The sequence below is a fragment of the Nyctereutes procyonoides genome, unplaced genomic scaffold (assembly GCF_905146905.1).
Source record: "Nyctereutes procyonoides isolate TBG_1078 unplaced genomic scaffold, NYPRO_anot_genome, whole genome shotgun sequence".
NCBI classification, from domain to species: Eukaryota; Metazoa; Chordata; class Mammalia; order Carnivora; family Canidae; genus Nyctereutes; species Nyctereutes procyonoides.
In genome coordinates this window covers 23,244,941-23,257,244 of record NW_026575147.1, presented here as the reverse complement: position 1 = coordinate 23,257,244, position 12,304 = coordinate 23,244,941, and the positions used below count along the sequence as shown (strand labels likewise).

The 12,304-nt window shown below is 36.7% G+C and overlaps 1 protein-coding gene across 3 annotated transcripts in view; it reads right to left on the bottom strand.

The window, feature by feature from the left end:
• Positions 1–4,332: 4,332 nt before the first annotated feature.
• Positions 4,333–12,304, bottom strand: part of ST7L (suppression of tumorigenicity 7 like) — a 68,447-nt gene continuing 60,475 nt past the window's right edge. For all 3 annotated transcript variants that reach the window (XM_055312410.1, XM_055312411.1, XM_055312413.1), the window contains one exon: positions 4,333–7,417. In XM_055312410.1, coding sequence (XP_055168385.1) covers positions 7,239–7,417 — 179 coding nt within the window. In that variant the 3' untranslated portion in view covers positions 4,333–7,238. The remainder of the gene's footprint in view (positions 7,418–12,304) is intronic.

The window sequence follows — 12,304 nt, the reverse complement described above, 5'->3', positions numbered from 1 at the left end:
AAAGAATATTAATAGCTAATCTTGTATTGAGGCCTCATCAGCATTAAAGAACACACCTAAGTTTCCTACCTACTGACACAACTACTAGAAGTACATCTGCTACCTAAAACTCCCATGTTAGCCAGAAAATTCTCACAAGTTATATTTTAGACCAAAAGTTTATTTTGGTCTGTTAAACTTCCCCCGATAATCCCTCAAACTTACCCTCTGACTTTGAGAGAAGAGTGATATTAAAACATGGGGTATACATTTTGCTTTATACTAAAAGTTTGTTTTGTTTTTACCATTTCAGAGAGTCAATCAAATTCCCTCTGATTCATTAACAACCAGTACCTACTGTTTCTTTGGTATCACTGTACATTTCAGACAGTTAGAAAGGCTGAAGTGCTTTATACCATTGTCTGAGTAGGTGATAGAAATCAAACAGTGTTCTTTGTTCTTAAGTGGCTTACTCGCAAGAATAGGAATGAAATTAAAGTGAACCCATTTAAAAGATAGAAAAGCAAATGGGCATTCTTTATCTTAAAGCATCAGAGTTCATCAAATATCAGAGTTCATCAAATAGGCTTGTATTGTGAAGAGTGAAGAGTTTTTCAGCCAGTTTGTCTACTGATGTTTTTATTTTTCAGTAAGCATTTCTGCAATCTAAGTGTCCTATCTTCTGAAAATCCCTATCGGCTTTTCATTTAAAACTCTTCTCCAGGGGCACCTGGGTGGCTCAGTGGTTGAGCCTCTCTTTGCCTTTGGCTCAGGTCGCGATCCTGGGGTCCTGGGATGGAGTGGCACATAGGGCTCCCTGCTCAGCAGGGAGTCTGCTTCTCTCTCTCTCTCTACCCCTCCCCCTGCTGCTCATGCTCATTCTCTCTCTCAAATAAATAATCTCTTTAAAACATTTAAATAATAAAAATAAATAATTAAAACTCTTCTCCAAATTCATCTCCTGAAGGAAGACTTCCCTAGCAAAACTACTTTACTATCACCACTCCATCTTTCTACATCCCTTCATCATTACCATATTTAGTTTGAAATCTATTCCTTTGTACTTGTTATGGCCTGAGTTGTCACGTGACATATTACTGAAACCAAGAATCTATATCATGACTAATGGGCTATCTATTGTGTGATTTTAAGCAAATCACTAACTTGAATGTTTTAAACTTCTCTATCTAAAACACTGGAAAACCACAATCTGTCTTCCAATGGCTCAGGTAAGAATAAATGAGAGTCTAAGTATACACTCTTAAGAACAAAGATAATAAATAACTGAAATCTAAATGACCCATGGTTTAGAATCGTTAATATATTAAGTAGTCATACAAATTTAGTTCTCTGGAGCATTAGAAATTTAATTGGTGGGAGAAGGAGCAAAGTTCGACTCAAGAAAGAAGCCAATAAAAACTATTCCTCAAGATTATAATTTTATTCTGTATCCCATTATTCTCTCGATTTAGAGAACTTTGCTGGGTCTGCAAAAAACAAAGATGTTTTCTAAAAGACAAATCAGTAGATTTCCTAATGTGAATTCTAGTATCGCTTGTGTAATGGGTTTGGAGTGAGCAACTGACATCAATATCTAAGCACTGCTCTTCTGAAAACTGTTATGCAGTCCATTTGCCTCAAGTGCTAATGATTAAGCAATCAATATATCAGTAGCAGTCAGTGACAGGATGTCCTAAACTTTGGCACTGAGACGTTTACTTTGAGGGGGAAAGGATGATTAAATATACTGCCAAATAAATTCAGGGAGAGCTTTTGTGAACTTCAGATTTGACAGGCACATGTTAATAGGGAAAGAGGGTGCTTTCCACAAACTTCAAAACTGAACCAGACCCTGGGGAAGAGGTATAAACATATGCTAAAAAAAGTACATTGTCTTAACTTTTGTTCTTTATTCCCCTCCTCTTTGAAGAGTCTAGTAATCGGAAAATAGGGATAAAGAAGAACATCAGCAATTTCACAAACTTTTCAGTCTGGTTCTTTTTTGAAGGAGAACAATGAGAAAGAGGCATAGAGAAATGCCCTTAGTGGGAGGAGAGAACATCTTTTCTCTTGCTAGAAATATCCCAATTAAGAAAATCCAAATTGGAATATGGTAAACTGCCCACAGAAAGATTTCAGTGGTACTTGACGGGATGAGCACTGGGTGTTATTCTGTATGTTGGCAAATTGAACACCAATAAAAAATAAATTTATCATAAAAAAAAATAGACAATTTCAAAAAAAAAAAAGAAAGATTTCAGTGGTACTAACAAAGGAACATTTGTATGTATGTAAACATCTAGTTTTTTGACCTGTCACACAATGGGCTCCTTTTATTATCATTATAATCTCTGGAAAATACCTTGGATATACTATTGTGGAAATAACATGGTTACAGAACAATATTTTATGGGAATATAAGCTTGGTTACAATTCAAAATGTTTTAAAACTATGTCAGTTCTTAGGAACTAAAGAAGCCTCACAGCTTGGAAAAGTAATCCATTTTCAAACAAAGTGAAGAAACTTGTTTTTCTTGTTGGTTGAATTTCTGAATGTGGCCTATTTAATAAAGAGGGATACAACTATCATAGGTTTTTAGTATGAATGAAATCAGATGGAGAATATAAAAAATTACTTTCACCTATGAACAGATTTCATGTCACTGGTTATGACAGTGGAAAATTAGGAACCTTTAGAAATAATATATTTTTTTTCTATTGGCATATATCAATATAGAGTTATAATTATCAACTCCCCTAGGTATGAAGATGATCTTTGCCCTGGAAAAAAATAATGAGAATAGTGTACAAACCTCAAAAGTTTTTATCACTATTCAGTAAAACACATGTGGCATTTATTTCTGCTTATTATTTTTTAAAATGTAATTTGGGGAGAAAAATGTTAATTATTTTTGGGAAGGGGCTGAAGAAATCCCAGTGAGACATTCCGTAGAAAGGTCTTTTGTTAGTATAACATCTGACCTTCTATATCTTTGGAAATCATACAACTTGGCTAATGTAGTCCTTAAAGAATTAATCAAGCAGATTGTTAGGCCCTAGTTACAGTGGAGCCAGCCAATTATGAGTTGCTCAGAAATTCATCACTGGCATGTCCAACCACATTTTCCCACATAAAGATTAGTAAAAATATGTGGAAACAGGGCCATTCCCACCTCAGCACAACTACAATATGTGTTCAGTGAAAAAGATATCAACAAAGTTTTGCTTTAGTGAAACAAACTATTTATTTGGGAATCTTTCTGATTCCTGTCTTTACCCATTAACACCTTTTCTGCCAAGTTGCTAAGGCTATCTATCCTATTTCAATTAAAACCCAACTAGTGATTTTTTATATTCAAACACACTTCTGAGTTCAAAATACTAAAGTCACATGCCACAAGCCTGAATTCATCAGTAAGTTACTAAAATCCCTAAAGACCATCTGTAGTCTTCACTGCTGTGATAACGCCCTCCCAAGGCTTACTAACAAGAAAGCTTTTCTTGTAGGACAGAAATGAAAGGGGCCAGGCTAAATGAAGATTGGTTCTCTAAGGAGAGGGCAGTGCAGCTCTTAAATAAAGAAGCTCCTTTCAGATAAGCAGAATCAGATTCCAGTTCATTTGGTTTGCTGGCTACCCTTACTTTGAACTCTCATATTTAACCCAGCAGGCTTCAAAGCAGGTGAGAAAATGACCTACCACTTAAAAGCAATTTTTCCTTTTTCAGGAATTCTGGCCTTGGAGTATCAGCTCTGATATCAGCACATTCCACATCTCCAGGGATTTATGCTTTTTTTTTTTTTTTTTTTTTTTTTTTTTATTGCTCTATGTTGAATGTCAGACTTGGTTTTCATCTCAGCCAGCAGAAAAAAAAATCAAGAAAAAAGTCCTAACTTGCTGAAACTAAAGCCTTATTCCACATAGCTTCATATCATACAAAAGATGAAGCATTAAAAAAACCACTAGCCATTCTAGTTTGTACCCTCCCATTTATCTCAATCTGATATACAGTCAGGATTATTAAAAATCATTAATCCCTAGACCTGACTTCACAAAAAAGCAATTTTGGGCAGCCCGGGTGGCTCAGCCGTTTAGCGCTGCCTTTGGCCTGGGGCCAGATCCCAGAGATCCGGGATCGAGTCCCACGTCGGGCTCCCTGCATGGAGCCTGCTTCTCCCCCTGCCTGTGTCTCTGCCTCTCTCTCTCTCTCCGTCTCTCATGAATAAATAAATAAAATCTTAAAAAAAAAAAGCAATTTTGTAACATATTTTAACAAATTCAAATTAAATTTACTCTAGCATATGAGCCAATACAAAAGAATATTAGAAGAGGAAGAAACCATGATAACAATGGAAAGAATTTAGGAAATTTTATTGAATTGCTTTGGCTTACAAAATAGAATGATTTCCACTATATTTGGCTATCAAATATCTGACCTAATTGAAAATCCTAACATAGGCAGTTTGCAATTTATCAATGCTTTCTGTTCTACAAAGCGGTTTGCCAGCACTCAGAATCTGAAACATTTCTCCACTCTTATTAGTACAAATACACATATTATTTGTGATATTACCAGCAACATTATTTAAATGATACCTAACCACCATTTATATTGCAATTTCTATGGGAAAATACATTTTAAGTTTACTATCAGGACACAGCTCCTCCCAATGTGAAGGGGGTAGGATTTCTCAACACAGCTGCACTTTGGTGATAATGATGACAATGACAGGTGGCGACAACAGTAACACTTTCCTAGTTTCTACTATGGGCAGACATGGTTCTTAACACTTGTCATACCTTAAACTCATTTAGCCCTCACAAAGGCCTATAGTAGTACTATTCTCATTTTACAGTGAGGGGGAGAAATGGTTAAGTAACTTACCTGAAGTTGCGCAGCCAGTAAGTGTCAGGGCTGGAACTCAGAGCAAAGCAGTGTGGCTCCAGAGCCTATGCTCATTACCATTCTGCAATGCTGCCCCTTCTCTAACTTAAAAAGGTGGCACTATCTAGACAGTCTAAATTCCTCATATTGCATAGAGGAGAGCAGGGCTTCTCAAGTTTTAAATCTGCAATATAGGATCACCTGGAGGTCTTGTTCAAATGCAGAATCAGGAAGTTTGGAGTGGTGCCTGAGGTTCTGCCTTTCTAACAAGCTCCTGGGTACTGGTGAAGTTCCTACTGCATAGACCATTAAGTGGAGGAAAAAGGAGAATTTGAGCCCCCAGCTCCCTAGTTGGCTGGCTGGCTGGCAGGCATTTATATGTTGTGTTTGTAAACTGGAGATGGCCTGGATGTAACCATTTTCCATAATTTCTTCAATGGAACCTGCCCTTGGTACTGCTGCATGCTAAATATTGGTCTTCAGGTACCTTGAGTAAATAGTTTGCTTTTAGGAATGAAAAAGGTAGGTGTAAAGGCCACTGGATACAATGTAGCTATAAAAGTTTGCTGTGAGACACATTTTTCACTCTATACCATCAACTTATACAAATATCAAAGGATGGTAAATAAATGCCTATTTATTGTTCATTAACTAGAATCACAGGAAATTAATAACTTTTGGTCTAAAAAAACAGCTTCCACTTAAAATGTATAATTGTTCACTCTCAGACTCTGCTAGAGGAGTGCTAAGGTGCTTGTGCTATGTAATCTTAAAGGCTCTCTGGTGCATCAGCCATGTCTCAGGTAAAGACAGACACCATATACTAACATCAATGTCTAGAGTTGACAGTGAAAACACTGCATTAATTTTAGCCAGAACCTCATGAAAGTATACCACTAAGTATCGCTACGTATCGATTCCAGATTCTAAATCTCTCTCCTCACTCAATTTTTCCTCTTTCCCGATGCCCTGAAAGAATCCTAAGTACCATCTCTCCCACTGCTTGCCTGCAATCTCAAATACACAGCTGCATATATTTTTCCAGTTGTTAGATGGACAGGATTCCCCTTCCAGTCAATTTTTTTCCATGTCAGATTATATAGTTAGGTCATTTCAGTTTGAGATGCAATCACTCCCTGGTCAGCACCACTCTGAACAACGGGGTATGATCACTACACTTCCCTTTTACACTAAAACAGAATAGTCAGTTTCCAACCTAAATATCTATACTCCCTGAGCAACAGTGGAAAGTCATTCTTGAAGACTGACCCAGAATCAAGTGCAGTCTCAGACTCCTAGGCCTACAGCCAGTGGCAACTTAACACATTATCCAGTTGACCTTCAGGGAAAAAGGGAAACCAGTGCTTTTACTCCTAGTGCCAGAAGAAAACCAACTAATCTTTAAGGCACAAAATAAACTGTTCTTAAGGCAGAAAAAGAAATTTTGAGGAATAGGGAGTTAGAATGGAGGCATATAGAAAAATTGTAGAAATTACAAAGGGCTAGTGTTTCTATGGTTCTCAGTGCTTTATAATTTGAGACAGATGAATTAGCATTTTCCTTTTGGGCCTGAACTATTATTACCTGGTAAAAACGCAAAGATGTACAAGAAAGACACATTTCTTAAAGGCTTGGTGACTTGAAGGGACTTCTCTTTGATCATTTTACTTTGAGCCAGTGACAGTAATTACTAAATTTATGTAGAAGAGAAAATAAAAAAATAAAAAATAATAAATAAATTAAAAAAAAAAAAGAAAATAATCATGGGATATTTTCTCTAACATCAGTCCTCAAGTACCTTTTGGACCTAGCTCAGGAAATGGGGAAGTAGTTCAAATTAAAGGATAAAAATAAAAATAAAGGTCTACACATGGTTCTATACCCAAGGTTGGGGAAGGGCAATTAAGAACATGCAGATACAATAGGGAGAAGCTTTGAGTGAAACAGCACATTCTGTACCCAGGGCAAATGTTCCATCTGTCCCATCTTACCTACTTATTCTCCATCAGCAAACCTTACAATTAATGATTTCACTTAAATGAAAAAATCAAAATTGGGAATTATCTCCAAAATAGGGAATTTTTTTAAATGCCAAAAAGAAAGCATTTAAAAGAGTTGGATTATTCCTTAGCTAGTAACAATTGCTATTTTTACCACCTAAAGTGATCTACAAAGACCAACTTTATCATGTTATATACTGTTGTATTCTTTAAACTTTTAAGCAACAAAAATATAGCTCAAGTCACCAAAAACTTATGTTTGACATATTTATGGCAGCAACTTTACAAATCAATTCCTGTAATTCACTATAACAAACATCTTCCACTGATCAACTGGTTTAGCACAAATAGATCAGAGATGGTTTCTTGTGTGTTTTACAAATACTCTATACAAGTCCTTGAGATCATACTTACAGCTTTAGCAAAAACACCCATGATTTCAGGAAACTGGTGTGTGAGAAGAGCTATCATTGCTGTAGAAGAACACAGTCCTGCTGTGAAATGGATGAAGAAAGGAAGTTCCTTCTTTGGGTAAACGGAAACATGATGAAAGGCTGCAAGGGAGAAAAGGTAGAAATGTATTTTATTTAAGAATATAGCATGGGATCCCTGGGTGGCGCAGTGGTTTGGCGCCTGCCTTTGGCCCAGGGCGCGATCCTGGAGACCCGGGATCGAATCCCACGTCGGGCTCCCGGTGCATGGAGCCTGCTTCTCCCTCTGCCTGTGTCTCTGCCTCCCTCTCTCTCACTGTGTGCCTATCATAAATTAAAAAAAAAAAAAAAAAAAAGAATATAGCAAAAGCCAGTTTTAATGTGTTCAAACAAAGTTTGAAACTAAAAAGGAAAACAGTTGCTTTAAAAAAGAACAAGGCATCTCTGGCTAAGCAAGGTAGAAGAAAGTCATCCATTAAATTTATTCCAGCATCAACAGTGTATCAACAGAGCCAGATAACTGCTGGGGACTGGGAATAGGATGGCATCGTGGGAAAGAACATTAATTGTAAAGTCATGCTGAGGTGGTTTTGAAAAAGAGCTTTGTCACTGATAAGCTGTGTGATCCTGAATAAGCTGCTAAACCCTCTCATAGTTGCTATGGAGTTGTTATGATGAACACTCTAAGTCCTTAAATGTGAATTGTTATAATTCTTGTTCTTTGGGAGCTCAGAGACAAGTATAGGAGACAGATGTATGGTTGCAGACTTCCCAGAACCATAATTTCATCCAGTTTTAATTAACGTTCTATGTGTGGCATTTCATAAAGCACCGTAAAAATTGAACTAGAACACCAAAGCGCTAGGATTGGGAACATAAGTAAAGTCCCTTGTCTTATCCTATTCACACATTAACTCAGGTATTATTTTTCTAATGATTGGATATTTCATTACTAATAGTATTCAAGTATTTATATCTTATTTTAAATTTGATTAAAAACACCTGAATAGCAATGCTGAGATGAGCCTATTATCATGCTTGGCCCACAGTAGGTGCTCAATAAATGTCTGTTAAACTGAGAGCTACTCTGGGACTTCATTAGTCCAGGAAGTTGACTACTCAGGGCTGACACAAACCCAGGAATTCCTGATGTAATATCCTGCATAAGTAAAGGATGACTAATTCAGTGCTGAATCAAGGTCAGCTATAAATTTTACTCTTTTCAACATAATGATTCACAGAGAAGATTACACCTAAGTTTCCTTTGGTAGCCATATTTTTTATACCTTATACTACACTCAAAAAGTATATGCCAAAAATGGAACTTATTAAAAATCTAGAAAATTTCCAGAGGGTTGAATCACTTTTAAAGTAAAAGCACATTGTATCTTAATTTTTTTTAAAGAAATTTAGAAACATTAGAAGCTATGGCTTGGATTGCTTTCTGTAGATTCATTTGTCAGTCAATGTTTGGCTAATACATCAGTATAATGGATGACTAGTACAGAAACACTCCCTTGGAAGTAAAGTTCAAATTTCATCACTGGCTTGTAGAGAAAAATTTATCAGGAGGCATAAAAGACAACTAAATAGCTATGTGAACTAAGGGAATAGTTCAAGTCTGAACTTATGAGGTTCATAAGCAAATTCCAGAATGTTGTAAGTCCTATCAAGGTTGAAGGAGAATTGAAAACAAAAACATTAAGTACTCCTGGGTTTTAGAACCCCACATTATTAAAAATTTGTTCATTCTACATTGTCAGATACAGACAAATGCTCTCAGAACAAACAATATAATCAAACAAAATCCCAGCATATTCCTCCTCTCCTACCTCCTGGAATTTGCAAATGTGGAAGTACCCTGGAAATAATAAAGGCCTGTCAAAAAAGCAAACTCTCTGTTCTCGTAGCCTGTGACTCTGCCAATACATGATAATAACCCTGATTTTATTCATACCACTATGTAAAACTGGCCTTATATCAGGCAACTTTTGCAGTAATTTGGGGGGGCAGGCATTATTTTAGGCTAAATGTATTAACCTAATATAATATACCCTTGCATATTGATGTTCCATAATTATTCATTACTTTGTCTTTTTTTTTCATTACTTTGTCTTAAATACCCTTGTTTCTGTTAAAATGGAAAAACAAGAACTACGACCAGCACCATCCTAGAAAAGAAAATTAAATTTCTTTCACTAATGACCTTTTAAATGCCAGAGTCAATGGATTCTTCATAGTAATCACCTTCCTTGATATCAGATACTCCTCCTCACTTGGAAATTTTTTGCTCCTTTTAGTTCCTAGCCTATCTAGTTCTGGTTCTTGTCCTGTATCTCTGACCACTCCTTCACTGAATCTTCCGAACTCCTTATCAGCCACCCATTCCTTCGACATTTTTGTTCTTCTGTGGTACCACTCTCAGTTTATTTCTCACTCTGCACAATCTTCCTTTAGTGATCTCATCCATACCTAGAAAAATGAGGGCTCCCAAGTTGGTTTGGTGATAAAGAGATGTAGAGAGAAAGAGATGTTGGAACCCCTGACAATTCTGTTTACACAACCTGAACCTGTCCCTAGGCCATGACTAACTGGACCAGGAATGAACACCTGGATAAATCAGATTCTCCCAGAAGTTTTATTTTTTTATTTTTTTAAAAAGATTTTTAATTTATTCATTTGAGAGAGACAGACAGAGAAAGAGCACAAGCAGGGGGAGAGGCAGATGGAAAGGGAGAAGCAGACTCCCTGCTGAGCTGGGAGCTTGACATAGCGCTCCATCCCAGGACCTGGAGATCATGACCTGAGCTGAAGGCAGACACTTAACCATCTGAGCCACTCAGGCGCCCTCCCAGAAGTTTCAGAAGCAGGGTTGGAATATTATTCATGCTATATTATTTGCCTGAACTGATAACATGTAAACTAGAGCAATGTAGGAGGCATCAAGTTTGGCTACATCACTGTCTAAGGAAAAGCCAAACGACAAAGAGAAAGATATAAAAGTGAAGCAGACACACTGAGAGAAGCAGAAATGAGAGTTCATACAGAGAGGAGGTGACATTGTGGAAGGAGAAAAAGTGAGAACAGGAGAATGGAAAAAGGCAGCCAGAGATAGAGATATACAGATAAGTGACTCCTGAAAATCCTGATAGCCTTCTAATTTCTGGTTCTAGTCCCTTCTGAGGTCCAACTGTAATTGCTGCCTTTGGATTCTTTGAGATAATCCTAGTCTTCTAACAAATTCCCTTTCAATTTAAAACAGCTATTCCTTGTACCCAAAGAATACCTACAACAATCACTATTTATATAATATATACATTTAATCTGCATCTTAAGCCCATATATTATTTAGAGATGTATGAAATGTGCTATGTGCTAAAGAGATTATGTAATGAAGTATTTTTTATTACACACACACATATGCACACACACAAGTGAGTGTGTTACATATGCAACATACTCAAAGCCTGAATTTATTTACTTCCCCAACTCCTGTTCCCAAACCTCCTCCTCCTGCTGTATGATGGATTCACCATTTCTCAAGTTAATCAAGTCAGATTTGGAATCATCCCTGACCTTAGAGATATAGGCAATCCCCATTCCAGCTTCCTTATAATCTATTGTAGACATGCAGCACTTAACACATTATCAGTCTTTCTATTTTTTTTAATTTTTTTTATTATTGGAGTTCAATTTGCCAACATTTAGCATAATACCCAGTGCCTATCCCTCCAAGTGCCCCCCTCAGTGTCCATCACCCAGTCACCTCAACCCCCCCCCCCCGCCTCCCCTTCCACTACCCCTTGTTCATTCCCAGAGTTAGGTGTCTCTCATGTTTTGTCACCCTCACTGATATTTTCACTCATTTTCTCTCCCTTCCCTTTATTCCCTTTCGCTAATTTTTATATTCCCCAAATGAACAAGACCATATAATGTTTGTCCTTTTTCGATTGACAGTCTTTTCTATTAACTCGTGAGCAGTTTGGGAGTTTGGAATAGGATAAGGAGAAAAGGGAATAATATTTAATATTTTTGTTGGGTACTAACAATGCATTTGGCACATTTATGGCACTAAGGAGGGCACTTGATGTAATAAGTGGTGGGTATTATATGCAACTAATGAATCGCTAACTCTACCTCTGAAACTGAAAAAAAAAAGAATACATTAATACATTTGACTAATTAAAATATTTATTGAATTCAATTTTCATGGTGAACATTAGAGAGATACATGAGGGATGATAAAGAGAATGCTGGCCTTCAAGTTTACAATCTAGAAGGGAGGTTAAGAAGTACACAAAGTGCTTTGAGAGTTCAAAGGAAAAACAGATAACTTTTTTCAGAGGATGGAAGAAAATAAAAGACCCTGGGAGAAAAATAACAGCATACTTAACTTCTATAATCTCTCCTAAATTTTCATCTGTTTGAACTTTTCAGCTAACTACACTTGGTGGTTGTAAAACTGCAACTTTTCTTCTTAGACTTGAGTTCTAACGGCCCCAGAACTGTAAAAATTATGGCACAGGTTTATGTCACATAAGGAAACATGGTCCTAATGTTTATAATCTTCAGCATGCTTTCTAAATGGTTAAATCATAAAAAGAAAAGTTACACAGAAATTTACCAGTTCACAGAGAAGAAGAGTAAATGGATAAGGCAGCTGACACAAAGTACAGACCATTCTTTTGAGAAGTTTGACTTCTGAAATCAAGGACTCAATGGGACTCTCAGAGATCAAAACACTACATACTTCTGGTTCTCCCCCTAAGTCCACAACACTCCTTTTAGAACTGGAAACTTTAGTCCCTCCAATTTCATTCTTTGTAAAGACTGTTTTGGCTATTCTGAGTCTTTTACCTTTCCATATGAATTTTGGGATCAGCTTGTCAAGTTTTGCAAAATCCCTCCTGGGATTTTGATAGGGATTGTATTGAATCTATAGATCAGTTTGGAGAAAATTGCCATATAAATAATATTGGGTCTTCCAATCAATAAACATGGAATGTCTCA